We start from the raw sequence: 18,986 nt of genomic DNA on the forward strand, positions 1-18,986 counted from the left end.
ATTCAAAGTACTATTTGGTTCTGTACAACTGTAGGCTGTAACAAAAAAGAATAAGTTATGTTCACAATCAAATATAAATATTCCTCTGATAAGTATTGAATACAAAACAAGTCAGTATTTATTTAAGTAATTATTAATAATGATGTCTTAAACTGTATGACTCTAAACCTGGTGGAGGCCTGTTGTCCTTATTGGAAGTCATTCGATACCCTTTGTAATTGAACTGGTTTATAAGAACTGTGTGTACATAAGCAAAAGATTGGTGAAGCGTACATTTTATATTTTATTTTAAACATTCCAGTGCATAGAACCAAATCAGCCTTTCAAAGCTTATATGAAACAGCTGCTACCCAAGCGTTTCCATTATTCCTACAATGACCGGATTGAACCGTTGCACTTCTATTTGGATTCACAATGGCAGCTTGCTAGGTAAGCTACAGTTTTCAGTACTTGGTTATACAGCAAATACTTTTGTATTTTTCTTGCAGCTTTTCCTCTTACAGATGCTTAGAGTTCAATGATAGCTGTTAGAGCGTGGTATTCTTGTTTGTCATAACAAAGGGACATTGCAAAGAAACAATGAATGCTTTTTTTCTACAGTTTTCACTGGCTTGAGGAGGCTCAATTCTAAGCTGGAAGCTGTAGATATAGTGCTATAGCTCTCTCTGCTGAGTATGTAGGTAGCATAAGGCTTTTACACAAATTTTAGAAACCGAGGTCGCCTTTGTCAGAAACTAGACTGCATCTTGCTGTGCTTTAAGGATTTCCAGGATGAGTCCTGAAACCTGAACATGTACATAACTACTCAGTTCAGTCAGTCTTGTGAGCAATCCACTGGCATACATTGAATTTACTGAGCCCACTATTGTTAATTATCTTACATGTTCTGGTCAATGAATTTACAGCTCCTAGAATAATGACATCTACTATAATAATACAATTTTAAACACCTCTGATACTTCAGGACTTGCATGATGAGTGTTTTCCAGTCCATGCTTTTAGTAAGTCCTCTTGTATGCAGGTCATGCAAATCCAGGTTTGGGTTACTACAATTGTACACAATTAAATAACATGTGTGGACCTGGAATATGTTGGTGATTTGTTTTTGTTACACTGTAAGATGCTCAGATGAAAGCGCTAAATTACATTAGAGGTTGTATTTAGAAACAAAAAAAAATATCTTAAGAATCTACTTTTTATAAAAAGTACTGTAATGTTCTGTTACCAAAATCAGTGAAGTGAAAAGCTGTTATTTTGAGAACACTTTGTTCATATGTCGCCTGATATTTGGCTTTAACGGACTGAGTGCTTGAGAATTCCAAAGGGATAATATTTGCATTCATTCTGACGTTTAAAGGCATTCTCTCTTCATTCTTCTTAAATACTTTCTATTCCCTATGGACAAACCTCTAAGTCTTTAAATAGACAAGTAAACAATGCCTCACTGAATGCAATTTATACTGATATGATTTGTGAAGTGAGTTGTATAAACTGACCTTTTTTTTTATAGGAAACCACTTGAGATTAAAAGCTGCACATCTGGATTCCATGGCTCAGACAATCGCTTCCCCAGTATGCAGGTGAGACAACTTATTTTTAGCTCACTGTGTTTTTGTGTCTCTTACTTGCTGGGTCTGGAGATTTTTAAGATCTGTGACACTATTCCATTTGCAATTAAAGAAATAAAGCATTTGTAGGATTGCTATTGTGATATTCTGAGCAATCCACATGGGGTGGGATTCTGCTGGGCAGACAGTTGTACAAAAATCCAACAGGATTTACCCCAGAGATTTCACTGTTGGTAAAAGCATCAAGTTGTGCCAAGTTGTTTTGTGGGAACATTAAAAGCAAGAGAAGAGAAATTACCTCATCAAATGCTCAAATACAATAATTGAATATCTTAAGAGACTTCAGATTTGGAAGGTAGCTTGGGAGGTCTCTAGACTCACCTCCAATTCAAAACAACTGTGAGATCAGACTAGGTTACTTGAGACTTTATACAGTCTTCTTCAAAACTGCCAAGGGCAGAGGCTCCACAACTTCTAACCAAGCCATTCCACTACCTGACTGTCCTACTGGTATAAATATGGTTAGGTTCAGTCAAGCAGAACTTTTCTTTTTTCAATAGATACCTGTTGTTTCTGTGTCTTACTGTGTAGCATTGAAGAGCATTGCTCCATCTCCTTGATGGGAGACTGCTATTAGATTCACCTGAAGCAAAGGTGCCTCACCTGTTCTTTGTGAGCCAAGACCTTCAGTCCCCAGTCACCTTGGGGGGCCCTCTACTGAGTTTGTGATGATTTTTTTTTCTGAATGTCATTTGTATGTTGGAAGTGCAATATCCTGATGTGGCATAAAGAAAGGCTGAGTAGAGAGTCCCTTCCTTCAACTTGCTGTGATGCTATTGACTTCCTTTGCTGCCAGGGTGTGCAACTGGCTCATGTTTGGCTTGTTGTCTGCTATGCTACCCAGGCCCTTGTAAGCAAAGTTGTTCCCCAGCGAGTCCCCTGGACTGTAAGTCTAGTCTGTTCTTTTCCTGGGTTGCTTAAGAATCAAAGTAACAGGCTTAAACTGCAATAAAGAAGAGACAATTTGGTTATTAGAAAACTTTTTTTCTCACCGTTAATGAGTACAACAGCTTGCCCTTGTTAGTCTATGGAGCTTCCATCACAGGAATTGCCTAACAACTTGTCAGACAAGCATTGTTCAGAAATAACATAATTACTTTTGATTTTTATCTTTTGCAAAAGACCATGAAATATTTTCCCAACTCTGTAATTCTACTGTCATAGATTGTGTCACTGTTCAGGTGGGAGCATGTCAGTCAGGTTTAAAATAAGAAGAGTCCTGAAATTCTTCTCTTTAATGAGACATGAGATAGGATCATAGGGAAACATGAAATCAGATTATTGGTCAGCTTGATCCAATTTTGGCAAGTTACTTAAGCAACCTTCTGCCTTAGTTTCTCCTATCAATGAGGTGAAAGGTAATAATCTTAATTTCTAAAGCTATTTTCAGGATAAGTCCACTGACAGTTGAGTTAGTTGATACTAACAGTGAATATGTGCAAACACATCCATAAAGAGAACCCTTTGTTCAAGAAACTTTTTTAAGTTTTAGGAAAACACCTATGTAGCATAGATTTCTCTTAAAAGCCTCTCCTATGTAGTGTTGGCATCAAACTTTTGAAAAACTTTTAGCCAAAACATGTTAATTTTGTATCCTCCCAGGCTTAGTCTTCTTCCCCTGTTTGATAATGGGAAACATGTTGACAGGGTACCTGTTAATAGATGACAATAAGCAGGACCTCATGATCCCAAATGCCCTCTTAGTATATTCTCTTTGCTACAGTTCAACTGTGTAATTTTTTTCAGTACATTGACTATTCTAACTTTTTTTTTTTGCCAGGTTTGGGATTATCAGTTCATAGCATCCCTAACCAGTCTTAAACAAGATGTAACTTATCTTTCTGTGGCTTAACATTATAGCAGTATAAACTTCATACTTTTTATCTGTCTGGTTCAACAGAAAGAAGGTAGCATGTTCCTGCCACATCTGGTTCAAATTTGGCTTGTTGAGTAAATTATTAGCATATACAGGTTTTAGTATCAGCAGTTGCAGATTGAGAGCCTGCATTACGCTTTAATTTCTTTTTTTGAGACTGAGTTTTTAGCCTCTGTTTTTCCCATGCAGCTGTGAAATCTGAGACTATTGCGTTGTTTGCAAAGAGCTTTGAAATCTTAATCTTGAAGATGCAACAGAGTGCAAAGTGTTCATCACTCATCTTGTTATCAAAGATGGGTGCATGTGTGCAATCTGTTTCACTTACTTAAAAACTAAGCTGAATATCTTGGCATAAGTTTAATACCAGTCTTTTTGGTAGGAGTTGAGTTGAAGTGTTTGCTTTGCTTGCCTCCTTGTTCTTATTCCTGCAAAAAACCCTGCACTCTGCTAGTGTAAGCTTTGCGTGGCTGCAGCATTAAGTAGGTCAGGGAACTGAACCAGAAGGAAAGGAGCCATTAGGGACAAGAAAAGTTTTTTGGAACTGTCTGCTGCCCTGGATCAGGTTTGCTGTATGGCTACCCAATAGCTTGTTGCCAGTGCAGCTCACAAAGTGGTGCAAGAAAGAACAGCTGCAAACCAGGTGTGGAAGTGTAGGATCTTGCTATTATTTAAACCATTTAAAACATTGCTACCAACAGATTTTTTTTTTATGGCTTTAAGTTAAAAGCTTCCCAATTGTTTACAGAACATGAAATATGATGGTTGTTTTGGCTCAATATTTCCATTGAATCTCAAAGCATTTAAGAAAATTAGCTTCTTCAAAAGCAGAGATCAAGGGACTTCATAAACAGCTGAAGGAATTTTCTTTTAAGACAATGGTACAAAATTGGGTTTCCTAATACCCTTTTACTACTTTTAAAAATTGTTCTTTTACATGTACTTTTTAAAAGGGTAAACGTGCTTTTGATTTGATCCCTGCTATATTGGTAAAGAAAAGATTAAGTTCTGGGAAGAAAATGCCCTCTGAAGTTGTTTTGCATTTTAACTTGTATTAAATAGAGTTCCACTTTACTTTTCTCTGTAAATCCTAGGCTATCTTTATTGGATTTGGACCAGGATTCAAGTTTCGTACTCAAGTTGATCCCTTTGAAAACATTGAAGTATATAATTTAATGTGTGGTAAGTACAATTGATGGGGATCTTCTTTGCTGAGTAAAATATAGTATCTTTTAGGTATTGTAAATATTCTAATAAAACTTGAAATGTCCTTAGAAACATGTCTTTAAGACTTGCTGCTGATTTCCACGAATAAAAAGCCATTTGTTTTTCTGAGAAACATCCAGCTTCTAAATGACAAGACCACCTTGAGTCTCTCTTTCACAGATGACTCTGTATTCCTCTGGCTGCTCCAGAGCTGCCGCTTTGAATTACTGCTACTAAACCTGTCTGCTTTACAACCTCTGTACCACCAAGACAGGATATTTCTCTCTTATCTAACCAGAGGCTTTATCAAATTAGTCACTCAGATGACTTTGTTCAAGCAGTACAGTAAATTAACAAGCACAGTAATGGATATGGCTGCAGCTGCCAGGCATCTTATTTCCAGAAAGTCTGAGTCAGTTGTACCCTCTGCTTTTTATGTGCTTCAGATGTTCCTTCTGTAGTCATGCATTCTTATATTTTGTTTTCCTTTACCACATTTTAAATTTTAGTTATTTATATTAAATTGACTTTTATTTCACATTCAATTTGGACTTTTCAATGTGTTTACTTGATTCATCTAGTAACCCCCCTCCCAAATCCATCATTTTATGTGTCACTTAATTGGTTTGTATTGAATTTTTTAATACTAGATTTGGGTGTTTCCATGTTCATTCTCATTGAGTAATACAACAAGTGTTTGTGTGCTTTTTTTTTTTTTGTCTTTTGATGGACTGTGACTGTCTTGTTAGTCTGCAGTCCCACTGCTTTGAAGGCTTGCTCTAGAGCCTTCTATCTCTGCAATAGTTGTTTCCTATTTCTGAATTCTATGTTGTCACTCTGGAATTTGATTGATTTGTTCCATGCAGTCTACTTCTGTATCTGAGGATCACAGACAGCCCACTCCATATACAGATATTCTTCACTTTATTTTCTGACATCATACCTTATACTGCACCAGAGATACTCTATTTTTTTCCAAAAATTAGATGCCTTTTGTACCTCCCCACTCAATTTCAAACACAATGTTACTGTGACTTCTTGTTCCTGTGTCCTTTCTTCTTTCTGTATTTCGTGGTTTCTCTGAGAGTCTGTCACTAGTTCTACCATATTCTATTCATTTATTCCTCATGTGGTTTTCACCTGTGTTCCATCGCTTCCTGCCTACTTCTCTTGCCAGGACCTATACTTGCTCTAAACACCTGCATCTGCGGGAGACAAAGTATTACCAAAGGGTTTGATCCAGGAAACACTTAATGAGAGCACTGCACGTGCTTGAGATCAGTGGCAAGATTCAGGTATACCACATTCAAACCACGTGTTTAAATTCTTTGCTGGAACAGGAACCAAGCCACTGTCAGGAAGTGTGTGTCTCAGCCTTCTAGGCTTTGCTGCCTTCTCATGTCATGGCTGATTTTGAACCACCTTCTTGTGCCCCCTGATCTGTGTATGCTGTATGTGGGAGGGTTAGAGTCCTTACTGGCATCTCAGTGACAGATCAGATGTTTTAAGTACAGTTATTGAGGTCTAGATTTCCTCCATTCTGTCTGGAAAGAATTAGAATAGGATGTGCAGAAGCCAGCGTGTTAACTTTCAGATAGACAATGAAGGGAGCTGGCTTACTCCAGCCTCTTCCTTGCCTAGGGTTTAGTTGCCTTCTGGACAGCAGGAAGGCATCTTCTTGTTGTTTGGAGCTCTAGTGTTTCTTTTAGAGATGCCTGACCGCACCTTCTTGCAAAGGGCAGCCAGAGAAGAGATATGGTGTCCTATTTGTCCAGCATCTCAGCCCTTAAAGCTGAGCACCAGATAACATGATTGCAACTTGTTTTCCAAGGTGTTCAAATTACTAGACTTGGAAATTTCTTAGGCATTGTGAATTCTTGGATACTCCACTAAAAATAGTAGGAACATAACAATATAATTTAGATGTTGAAGTGGGAACCTGAGTTCTGAGACTGGTTTCAATTTGGTTTTTTGCTACTGTGTATGGGAGTGGGGAGTGCTAGGGTTATAAAGGTTATTTTATTCTTATTTCCAAAATGAAATAGCTTCATCTGTCTGGATTGACATTAATGAACCTGAGTAGTACAGTGCAGGGAGAAATGTGTTCAGTTCCCCAAATAGGAAGGGAAGTTCAGCTCTAATCTTGTATTCTAGGTGAGTGATCTGGATACCAAACTTCTGGATACAAGTGTGTCTCATCACCTGCTATGTTTTGATAACATCTTATTTCATAGATTCAGTATCTATGAATGTCAGTAAATTCAGTAATCTGTGAATGTCAGCAAGGGTTAGGCATTAAATAAGGCTTGATCTACTTAGTATCTTCAAGGTGTTTGAAGTGTCTGTGAGCATTAGTGGTAGGCAGCGTTTTAGTTGAGTTACTTCAGTGGCAGAAACTTAAGTGCTTGTGAAGTAGAGTGGTTTTTGTGGTTGAAGTACTTTGGTGAGAATTTTGAAGCTTTTGTAGCTTGATATCTTAGGTTTCTGCTTATCACTTAAGCCTGTGTTCTGTCTGTTTTACGGCTTTGCACTTCAGTGCTGCTTATTAACTGAAGCTTATTTAATTTCCAGATAATCATATAAAACCCCGCAAACCCCTAAACTTGTTCCCCAAACCTTCCATGTTATGTAATTACTGGTGTCATGTGTTTGCCATTCTGTCCCCTACTGCAAGCTTGAATGATGGAAGTTCTTTCCCTCACACGTAAGCCCATGTCATTTTTGCGCTTATTCTGTTCTCTTTACAAGCAGACTGTCCTGAGCCCTAGCTAAGACCACGTGTGCTTCCTTTTGAAGAGGTTACACTGCTTTCCCTTTTGAGTATCATGAGCAGCAAGCAGTGCAGTTTTATCGATTCATCCATACTTGTAAATGCAATAACAAGCAGCAGTATATTAGGGTTTTTCTCATCCTGTTAATATAACTTGAATTCTTTTACAGATTTGCTTGACTTGAAAGCAGCCCCAAACAATGGAACCCATGGACGCCTGAACCATCTTTTAAGGAACCCTGTTTACACTCCCCACCATCCCAAAGAAACAAATCATCCTTCTGAATGCTCTGTTGTGGGACAAAGAGCTTTTCCAGTGAGCCTTGGCTGCTTCTGCAAGGCAGGGGTAAGTACTGAAATGGTTAAAGTTCTAGAGATGAATATCTGTGGTGTATACAAAGAGTGAAACTCTAGGTTCTCCAGTGTTCATTTTTACCTGCTTGTTCTGCAATCCTCTACTATTGATTTCAAAATCAAATCTTGCCTGGGATTAGTGGGTACTAGCCTGTATCTGTACTTTCATTTTTGCAATCTGCTTATGTAAAGTAATATTTGATTCTGAAGAGCCTGAAAGATGCCACAGAAGCACGCTTTGGGGAAAGCATTCAATTCTTGCTTGCTTTACTTAATTATGTTGACATTTCTCTTATGTGAATGTTATGCGTTTGACCTCTTACTTTGGAGGCTGTAGATTTTCTTGTGGTAAAACCCAATTTGTTTCTGCAAATTTTTCCCAGCTCCTCTCCAGTAGATGTCAGTGAATTCTGTATAGGGATAATTTGCAAGGCAAATGTTATATACACTTTAAGTGTAATAGTGGCTCATGTTGTGGTTTGTAGAAGACTGAGTAGAATCTCACTGGTTTTGCTTTATAATTATAGGGCTTGCCAATAAGGGATTTTCACCAGCGTTTAAATCTCACTGAAACAGAAGGTAAGAACTACAGATAGTAAAATAAAATGATAACAAATGTAAGAATTACTAAAAATATAAGATGCTTGATGTCTAAACTTCTGAGTGGCTCTTAAGTACACAAGATTGAAGTTCTTTGAAATGCTTGTTGAGACTATAGTTCCGAGGTTTTAAAGTACAGTCCTACTGAACCATTTGTTCTCAAATAGATGTATGTCCTTACACATGTATCATTATGGCATATGTATTATCTGACAGCTTTGAATTTTCTAGCACTGAAGTAATGAGCATTCCAGAATGGGAAGCAAAAGTAATGTACAGGGAAATATTTGATAAGAAGTCCCTACAAATATAGACATCACGATGGCAGCATGCTTTTAGCGAAGCATAGGGAGTATTTTTCAAGGCAAAGTTGTTACGTGGTCTTAAGCTGGTGCTTGTTTTACTGATGATTTATTTCCATTGTTTGGACATACACATGCCATGTTTGAGCTGCAGTTTGCAAGGCTGTAATGACTTGTAAAAAAAAGAAACTATTTTGAGTGTGAAACAGGTAAGGCAAGTAAATAATGAAAACTGTAAGCCAAAATGGAATCTAGCCCTTGTACTAATACCTTACAAGATGAAGTCAAGGTGTAGGTTGTCAGAAGAGAAATAGACTGATAGAGACCTTACCTCGAGTATGTATTCATGAAACCTTGTTTCTTAAGCAAATATACTCTCTATTCAGTGACACAGTACTGTACCTCACTGTTAAGAATCAGACTTAAATGTCAGTTACAGGTGGGATCCAGTACTTGCTGCTTATTCAGAGGTAATTTAAGGTTTCTGTTTTGTGTGATTTGTCCTGGCACAATGATCAGATAGAACTTTCTTGAACCTCTTCCACTAATGGCAGGGTATCTTTTCAAAATGTGTTCCAGAGTGCTTTTAAAACAATTCTTTCAGTATTGTAAGACTCATGAGAGCAACAAAATGAAATCCAGCTAGTACAATATGGCGTGTTTTCCCCTAAGCATGTAAGTGGTTTCATTGGAATTTCTGCTAATGTGCAGGTGGATGCCCTAGTGTCTTGCTGAACCCTTCAGCTTTAAAGAAATGGAATCATAACCTAGTTCAGTTCCTTTTTGTAGAAATAGGAACCTAAGGCTCTAAACCTACAGTTTTGAAACAGTAGGATTTTGGCTTGGTTTATCAGTGAGACTTGGCAGTAACTTCCTTAAGTTGAATTAATTAAACACTTGCTAGTTAGCTATAAAAAGCATTCACGGAGAAAATAGTTCTATTAACAGTCTAAATGCTTCTTAAGACTGCTTAGAGTCTTGGTTACCTCACTTTGCATATATGCTCATTGATTGTCATGGCACAACAGCCTGTAAGAATAACAAAATTTTAACTGCATTTCTGGTTTTGTTAAAAAAAAAGTAAATTTCTCCCTCATGGGTGGAGAAAGGAATGTGATGATCTTGACTTTTTTGTTGTGGAATTACTGTAGAGAAAAAAATGCAGCAGTCATTGTGCAATTTCTTTCCACATATTTAAAACAGTTGCTTTGAAATTGCAGTTCTGCAAACTTGTGGATGGTAGTGAACTATTTAATGAAATATATATAATATATATTATGTAATATATATAAACCTGTATAATTCCTGTCATCTAATGGTGGACAATGCTTACATTTTCAATAGCACAGCAATATTTTTATTATATTTCCATAATGTGCTAATTTTCTTCAGTTTTTATTTTACAGTGGAGAACTCAAAATTTGTGAACCTTATTTTTATTTCTACTTGACAGAAATGTTAATGTTCAGTGCTTTTGGTGAAATTCTATTTTAGGGATTAAAAACTGAAACTTTCTGCTGACATTTGTCTGCAAGAGAAGGTTACAGAAGCATGTGTTTCTTATGAGTGTTTTACTACTTTTTCTCCTTAATGTAAATAATATTGACTCTAAAGTAATTCTGTTTCTTTGTTTCTTTACAACTTTTGTAGAATGACTGGCCCTCTGCTGATCCCACATAATTTCTTTCTAATACAGTTGTAAAGGAAAGTCTTCACTCTTCCTTTGGATGCAGTAGTTGTCCGATAAAGAGGCAATGCTTTAGGCAAGGGTCTGCCAAAACCCCTGCACAGTATCATACATAAAATATTTGGAGATATTTTTCTCTGTATACTTTTGAAAGATGTGCTTTGAGAGAGGGAAAAGAAAGGTTTTATGCCTGTCATGCTCATTATAAAGCCAGTTTTTGCACATCTGAAAATCCAACCAATATATCTCACTGTTATTGTTTTAGAGCTCTATATTTCTTAATTCTTTAATGTTACTTCTACATATGACTGACTCTGGTTTCTACTCAAGTAGTCCTCTCAGCAGATTTCAAATCGCCAAAGTTGGTTACTGTCTCATCTAAATATTATGTAGAAGCAGATCTGAGACTCTCTCTCTCTCTGTGTATGTGTATATGTGTGTATATATATATATATATATATCAGTTGAAACAAAGTCTTTAACTTCACAACTTAAAAGAGGACATGGATTTAAATGGAGAAAGATTTTGTTTTAAATATAGACTTAATTTGTACAGTATAAGTTTCAGTGACTGCTTTGTACCGGCTGATGTAACTTATTGCCTTAGGAGAGCAACTAAACCTTTTGATAGAAGAATTAATTTTTTTGTTCTGTTACTGACACTTTTCTGTTTGGCAATTGGCAAATGAGGCAGCCTTAGATGTATAGAAGAGGAAGATGCTTAACCAGTATTGATTGAAATGTAACAAGCACTCTGTTTCTGCTGCAGTTAAGAAGATAGAGAAACTTAGTTTGCCCTATGGACGGCCTAGGGTTCTGCAGAAGAAACATAATTACTGCCTCCTTTACCATTACCACTATGTGAATGGGTACAGCAAGGACTACAGGATGTCTCTGTGGAGTGCGTACACTATTAACAAAGATGTAAGTATAGGAAGAAATGTTAGAAGCAGCCTTGAAAGGTGAAAAGCTTGAGTGTCAGTTATTCTGAACACTTCTTAGCTCTGTTCGTGATACGTCACAGTGAACTAAGTAAAACCACACGATATAAGAGGAATTTTGTATAAGCTTTTCTTCACTTTCCTATACTACTAAGGATTGGCTTTGACTCTTTGATGTTTGTTGGAGTGAGCTGCAGTTTTGCCTGCAGAGCAAGCAGGTCCACCAGGATATGATAAACCCATTGACATTAATCTTAGTTGCTCTGGGGCACTGCACTGTCTTACTGCTTGGCAATAGTAAGTCTATTAGAGCAGTCTGACAGTGCTGTCCTTAAAATCTGGTTTCAACACAGTTCTTGTGGTCTTAGAGCAGTCTTTATAACATGGTAGAATCTTTTTGAAAAATTAATCTCTGGACTATCTTGACCTGTTTGTACCCTGATCTGATCCTTCTCTTGGAGTATTATCCTGATTAGGGAAAACAAGAGGTTGGTGGAGGTAAATCTGGTATGAACCATTCTGAACCCTATGCTAAGATGTACATGCTCATGCAAAGCACTGATATGGTCAGTGTAGGTTTTTTCCAAGTTGGCCTTTTCCATTCAGAGAAAATTTAAAAGCTACATCATGCTTAAAAGGAATTAGGCCAGTAGAAGGATGCCTTTTAGTTTATTTGGGAAGCAGAAGTTTTAAGTAAGGCGTATAATAAAATTTGACTAAGTTCTGGTGAGGATTGTCTCATTCTAAATATTTTGAGGTTAGTAACATGAAGCACCAGTTACAATAACAAGTGGCCCAGTGAAGACAGATAGATCAGGTTACCTTTAATGAGCTCCTCAAAGTTTTCTTTTGGAAAATGTTATTCTCAGCTCGACTAAAATTCTACTGTTCCGTTCACTTTATTTCCACAATATGAAAAGGATGGGAAGGCTTGTTTTCCACTGTCAAAAGAGGAATAATTCTTGCATCTTAGTTAAATTCCTTTATATCATTAACGGCAGTTGCAGGTAAATATTTGGAATTCTGCAGTCACAGAATCACAGAACCTTAAGGGTTGGAAGGTCTCAACCCCACAGTGAGATAATTATTCCAAGCCAGCTATCTGTTTTACCAGTGATACTTTCTTTGTGTTCAATAGGACAAATGGCTTCCTGCTACAGAAGTCACCTCCAACTGTTTACACAAGGATGTTCGTGTTTCTTTTAATCATAACCAGACATGTTTGTTTTACAACAATCATCCTCGTCTAACTTATGGATTCCTTTCTCCTCCAAGTAAGCATGTTGCCTTCATTGTACAGCATATCTAATTCAAATAATTTGTAATGTACTAGCTCTAGTATTTTATAGCTTTTTCTTGATAACTAATCAGACCATGAAGCGGTAGTTGTCAAATTGTTACAGTTACAGAGTCACAGAATCTTAAGGGTTGGAAGGGACCTCAAAAGATCATCTAGTCCAACTTCCCTTGCCAAAGCAGGACCACCTAGAGTAGGTAACACTGTTCACCTCAGCACTTGAGAGAAACATTTTAGATGCTTCAGCAGCCAGCAGGCTGACCACGGTTGTCTAGTATTTCCCAAAATCTTTACAACTTGTCAGTTTTGTAAAGTGGTATCTCATAAAAGAAACTAGAAGGAACCATTAGTCGAGCCTGGCAAGCTAATAAGTTGCAAATTCATTTTGTATCACAGGTTTTAGTTGGAGCAATCCAAAGTAAAACTCAGGGTTGTTTCATTAAGTAAAAAACTGCCTTGATAAGTTTCTTTTCTGTTTGAAATACACTGTTGTGTGCTATATGTGGTCTTTGGTAAAGTAGTTCAGCAACATCTGAAGAATGTAGATTTGGTTCTCAAATGTATTACAAAAGATTTAGCTGTTTACAAGTGGTTAAATCGTCAACTTGCTGACCTGATTTGGAAGCACTCTACATTGACTTTACTGCATCAAGTACTGAGTAAGCTATTTAAACATTCACATCACATGTAATTTGCAAAGGTCTAATAGAGATCCTATTTTTATGCCTAGATTCTGCAGTCAGAACAAGTTTGTCTCACACTCAAAGTGAATTTTATTCCCTTCCCCCCAATTCAACAGTCTGTTCTGATATTTTATAATTTAACAAAAATTTGTCTGCTGTATGTCTGACAAGTGTAATTACTGCTGCTGCTTGTGAGATTGTATTGGACGGGATCCAGCATGTACTTAGACCCACATCAGCTTTGGAAAGTACGGTTAGGTCAGCTCCATCTTAATGTTATTACATTGATCTTGAAAATCATGAAAATGCAAGTTTAGATTAACAGAATCATAGAATGGTAGGGGTTTGAAGGGAGCTTTAGAGATCATCTAGTCCCAACCCCTCTGCAGATCCAAGTAATTAATTGCTCTTTTGGTTTAGATTTTATGACTGATGAAGAGCAACCTCACTATGATGCCTTCCTTACCAGCAACATTGTGCCAATGTATCCTGCATTTAAAGGTACTCTTTCTTCGTTTTTATGCATGGATATTCTGTAGTAAAACAGTTGCACAACTGAAGACAAAGACTGTTGATGCTTTTTCTTGCTTCCAAACCATGCAATTGATCCCCAGTTCATCTGCCTCTGTAAAATAAGACCTCTCCTGACTATGGGCTTCTTACCTCAATGGAAAGCTCTTTGAAGTAGGATTATCACTGTTGTGAAAGACTCACCATCAACTGGCTCATTACATGGGACCATAGTACACGTGTCTCCATTTAATGTCTGACACTTGTTTGCATCTTCCTACCTAACAAAACAGGGATGTATACTGAATGTCTTCTAGAGAAGCAGATACCGTGTATAATCCTGTGGGTTAAATTATTATTTCCATTTTAGGAGTGTCTTCTAAACTCTCATATTAGTTTCTAGAATCTCAGTCACTAAGGAAATGAGTAAATAATCATGTCTGTAGTACAAAAAGTAGGAAAAGCTGGGCTTTCCTAAGTGAGAGGGAACATGAGATGGCTGGCTGAGGGAGACTAAGCATATTCCTGCTGAAAAAAAAAAAAAATTGTGGTGCTTTACCTGGAAAAAGAGATATCTTCTTTTGTAATGCAATAGCAGTCAACTCTTAACTATAATTATACTATCATATTATGGAGATACTTGCCAGCTCACAGGTACTGGTATACAATCTATCCAGGCCAACTTGATAGTGGGACAAGATACAGGCAGGCATGGTCTTCTCTCACCTTCACTCCTCTGACCTCTCTGATTTGATTTCCAAGGAAAGAAACCCAAGGCCAGAAGAGAGCAACATCCCAGTCAGGCTAGAGTCAGGTTTGTGGTTAGAGTGACTGTGAAACCATAGTGCCAGGAGATACTGCAGCATGTGCTGCTACTCAGTTAGATGCAACCTTTAAAAATTTTAAACATGGATATAACTTATTGTTTTCCTAGCGTATGTCTGTTTATACTCCAATGAAAACTCTGTGGAGTTGTATCTACACCTTCTACCTTGGAGATTGTTTCCCACTGCCATTACTGTGTTTCAGTGTTATGGAACTACTTTCACCAGAACCTGCTACCTGAATATGCTGCAGCCAGCGGTGGTGTCAATGTAGTCAGTGGTCCTGTGTTTGATTATGACTCTGATGGGCTCTATGATACCCCAGAAAAGGTGAAAAGGTGGGAGCCTTTCATGTTCTAGTATTTTCTTTCTTCCTTCATTAGTGGTCAAAAAGTAGTTATGATCCTTAGAGTCATAGAATCATTACAATTGGAAAAGATTTTTAAGATCAAGTCCAGCTATGCACCTCACACTGCCAAGCCCATCACTAAACTAAACCATGTCCCTCAGCACTTCATATATGTGCCTTTTGAATATCTAGAGGGATGGTTACTCCACCATCTCCCTGGGCAGCCTGTTCCAATGCTTAATAACCCTCTCAGTAAAAAAGTTATTATGTCCAGTCTAAGTCTCCCTTGAGGCAACTAAAATCCATTTCCTTGTGTTCCATTTTTCATTACTGGAGAGAAGAGATTGACCCCCACCTCACTACAACTCCCCTTCAGGTAGTTGCAGACAGTGATCACGTGTCACCTCAGCTGCTTCTTCTCCACACTTAACATCCCTAGCTGCCTCAGCTTCACCTCATAAGACTTGTTCTGCAGACCTTTCACCAGCTTTGTTGCCTGTCTCTGGGCCCACTCCAGCATAATCGCCTCCTTGGGTACAAGGATTGTACGAAGGCCGAATCACCTTCTTGGTCTTACTGGTCACACTATTTTAATACAGGCCAGGATGCCATTGGTCTTCTTGGCTACTTGGGCACACTGCTGGCTCATGTTCAGACACTCCCAGGTCCTTTTCTGCAGGACAGCTCTCAAGCCACTCTGCCCCAAGTGTGTATCTTTGCATAAGGTTGTTGTGGCCCAAGTGCAGAACTCAGTACTTGGCCTTGTTGAATCTCATGTAATTGTTAGCAAGAAGCATCTTACAGAGGGAGGGGCCTTAGCAGAGTAGGGACAGTCAAATATCCCTAAGCAGATACAGAAGTGTAAAGCTAAGAAGTAAGCAACAAGCACAAATTGGAAATGGAGCCTCAAAATGTGTCGTCATAAAACCTGAAGCGGAAGTTAAGAGAAGCTGTTGCATGTGGAAGAATGTCTGCTACAGTGAAATCTTATGACATTGCATCCAGGAGTGGACCAGGCAGGGCCTTGTCCCTGGTGTCATGATTGACACTTCCTGTACTGACAGTGTTCCACTACAAAGTTGTGAGTAGAAGTGCACTAGTTAACGAAATTGGTTCAAGCCAACAGGCAGCTAGGTTTCTGGGGTCAGTCTGAACTCTGTTTTCTCTGGATTCTTATACATTTTTATGATAAATCAGTCTGTATACCTCATCAGACTTTTAACTTAGATCAGCCTACAAGCCAAACTTGATTTGCAAAATAATAATCTGGAATTTTCATTCCAGGCCTAAGCTTTCTTTGGGCTAAATGGGTGGATTCCTGAAGTAGATATACCAGAATACAGCTGACTGCTGTCATTTGTTGTGCAAGTATGGTTTGGTGGGTTTACAGAAAGACCTTTTTTTTGCATTTCAGACATCCCAGTAATTCAGAAGTTCCAGTTCCTACTCACTTCTTCATTGTGCTGACTAGTTGTAAAAATACTTCTGAAACTCCTCAGGACTGTGAAGGATCTCTAGATGCCTTGTCTTTCATTGTACCTCACAGAGAAGACAACAGTGAAAGCTGTGCAGTAAGTGGTCTATTCAATCCCCATAAACATCTGGAGTCAGGCTTTGAGCTTGTTTTGCAATTTACAGTCCAGTGCTCTCTGTTAGATGTTTGCCAGCAGTTACTGCTATTAGATCTTTATGAAACACCAAAACGTCCTTTGCTAACTGACTAAATGTATATCAGTAAAAAAAAGGACAAATCCTTTTTTTTTTTCCTTTCTCTGTCCCAATAGGATGGCAAATCTGAGTCCACATGGGTTGAAGAAAGAATGAAGTTTCATACAGCACGGATCAGAGATGTGGAGTTACTTACTGGACTCAGCTTCTATCAAGACAGAAAACAGCCAGTGTCTGAGATTTTACAGTTAAAAACGTTTTTACCAACTTTTGAAACTGTCTGATTTTTTTTTTCCTATGGAATGTCACTGCCCATTTCACCAACTGATTTGTAAATAGACTATTTTTAATTAATGAAAATGGTTTTTTTTAAATAAGCTTACTGAAAACTCTTGACCAAAATGCCAGTAGGGAGGAGAGTGGGTGCCATATTTGAATCTCAGGGACTCCTGATGGACTAATGTATGTAACACAGGATGGCAGCTCCTGTCATTCCCACTCAAATGTGGTAGAACCATGTTAACAGCATTTGATCATCATAGTCTGAGACATGAACAAAAATATTATCTTTTATATGTGTGGGAGAGCAAAAAGTTTATAAAGCATGGGTTAGGATCAATATTCTGCTTTAAAAATATAGGTAACTAGCAAATTCCCCAAGTTCTGGGAAATAATGATGTTCTTGGTGACTGAAATATAAAAAACAGCTCACTACAATGTTCCTTGAAGCATGAATTGTGCTTTGAGTTTCATGAAATAATGCAGTGTTATGGTGCAAGAAGCTGTACTGAGGTTGGTAAGACAGGTGACCGAAACTGTCCCCTCCAGGGAAAAGAGGCTTGGCTGAAGGAAGTGGGTTAGCTGGGACACCCTGGTGTGTGACTGCCCTCTGGTGTCACCAGCTCTGAAGGAGAGTTTCATGTGCAATTTGCATGTCCTAATATCTATCCTCAAAATGAGGAAGTATAGGGTGTATCAGGTTGCCTGCAAATCAGAAGAAATTAGCTCAGGAGTGTCTCTGAGCTCCTGGAAATAATGATCTTACTTCAAATTACACTTAGATTTGATGAAAAGGTTTTGTTTTCTTGAAGCAAAGATGACTTCCTCCGTTTAGTGTGTGACTTTGTCAGCTGTGGTTTTGGAATCCCATTTTTGACAAGAAAAGGTAATTTTGCACTCAGATTGTTGCCTCAGACTGCTGAGATGATCCCCTCTAAATGGCACATCCCATGACTACAGCGAATGCGCACAGGCCGTTCACTTGTCTGTTGGCAGCTGATCCCAGCTGTGTTTGTAGCTGCTGTTAGTGCTGCATCATCCAAAGTCCAGCTCGTGTAAGTTGCCCACCTTGAATGCAGATGCTGCCAGATGCAAATTCTCAAGAAGCACGTAATGAGCTTTCTTGGAAGCTTTCAGACTCCACGAGCAGCTGCTACAGGCACTCAGGAGTGTCGGAACTCCCTCCTTTTCCAGTACACATGCTATGTATTGCCTTTGTAGTTCTTCCACTCTAAAGTCGATGAGCCAAAATTGGCTCTTATGTATAGTTTGGCATAGTCAATTAAACGTTTATCTTCTCATTTAAAAAGAAGAAAATGCATCATGCATAAGTGTGTGAGAAGAATGAAGAGCCCGTGACTGAGCAGCAAGGTGTTTTATCTTACAGTTTGGTCAGGGGGCGTCGGAGGCTGGATTCAAAGCCTGCAGAAATCTGATGGAAGTTTATCTGTTAACTTCATTTTGAGTGGGCTGAAATCCTGGGACCAATTTATGTTTTTTCTTTTAACCAAATGTATTTTATTGATCTTCCATTACAAAGGTGATTTTTATTTTTTTTCCCCCTGAAGTAGTTTCACTGTGTGAAATTTAAATTTGTTGTAGCAACCTCACATCATGGTATGACTGTGACAGCATTATTCCATGTAACTGCTTTGTAACATTGCCCATGACCAATAAAGCTATCAGTAGTATTCTGTTTGTGACCCTTCCTGTACCAAATGCTACTGGCTAGTTAAACACTGGTGCAGATACAAAGCACTATTTTGCATGATTTTTGGGGAATAAGGAAAGGAATTGCCTTAATCTCTGCATTTTGAGTTGAAGAGTAGCTTCTTCAACTGGAATATTCAAGTTATGTTTATTTTTGGAAGGGGAAGGTAGGAAGAAAAATGGTAAAGATGTTCTTAATTTTTTTTTTCTTAGCACTAGTACTGTCTCCTGAATGACAGATGTTAACATCTTCAAGACGTGAAGCAGCACCAGTTTCAGTTAAGAGGTAGGGCTGGCCTAGCTCC

At 38.1% G+C, this 18,986-nt stretch overlaps 1 protein-coding gene across 2 annotated transcripts in view; it reads left to right on the plus strand.

The window, feature by feature from the left end:
- Positions 1-18,631, plus strand: part of ENPP1 (ectonucleotide pyrophosphatase/phosphodiesterase 1) — a 54,446-nt gene extending 35,815 nt beyond the window's left edge. Inside the window, exons 15-25 of one of the 2 annotated variants that reach the window (XM_061989566.1) lie at positions 302-429; positions 1,511-1,580; positions 4,596-4,683; positions 7,648-7,823; positions 8,359-8,410; positions 11,190-11,344; positions 12,500-12,635; positions 13,762-13,842; positions 14,881-15,013; positions 16,439-16,595; positions 16,809-18,631. In XM_061989566.1, coding sequence (XP_061845550.1) covers positions 302-429; positions 1,511-1,580; positions 4,596-4,683; positions 7,648-7,823; positions 8,359-8,410; positions 11,190-11,344; positions 12,500-12,635; positions 13,762-13,842; positions 14,881-15,013; positions 16,439-16,595; positions 16,809-16,976 — 1,344 coding nt within the window. In that variant the 3' untranslated portion in view covers positions 16,977-18,631. Of the gene's footprint in view, positions 1-301; positions 430-1,510; positions 1,581-4,595; positions 4,684-7,647; positions 7,824-8,358; positions 8,411-11,189; positions 11,345-12,499; positions 12,636-13,761; positions 13,843-14,880; positions 15,014-16,438; positions 16,596-16,808 lie in introns of those variants that run through there. The other variant, XM_061989567.1, reaches the window with a different exon arrangement.
- Positions 18,632-18,986: the final 355 nt, after the last annotated feature.

The sequence above is a fragment of the Colius striatus genome, chromosome 2 (genome assembly GCF_028858725.1).
Source record: "Colius striatus isolate bColStr4 chromosome 2, bColStr4.1.hap1, whole genome shotgun sequence".
NCBI lineage: Eukaryota > Metazoa > Chordata > Aves > Coliiformes > Coliidae > Colius > Colius striatus.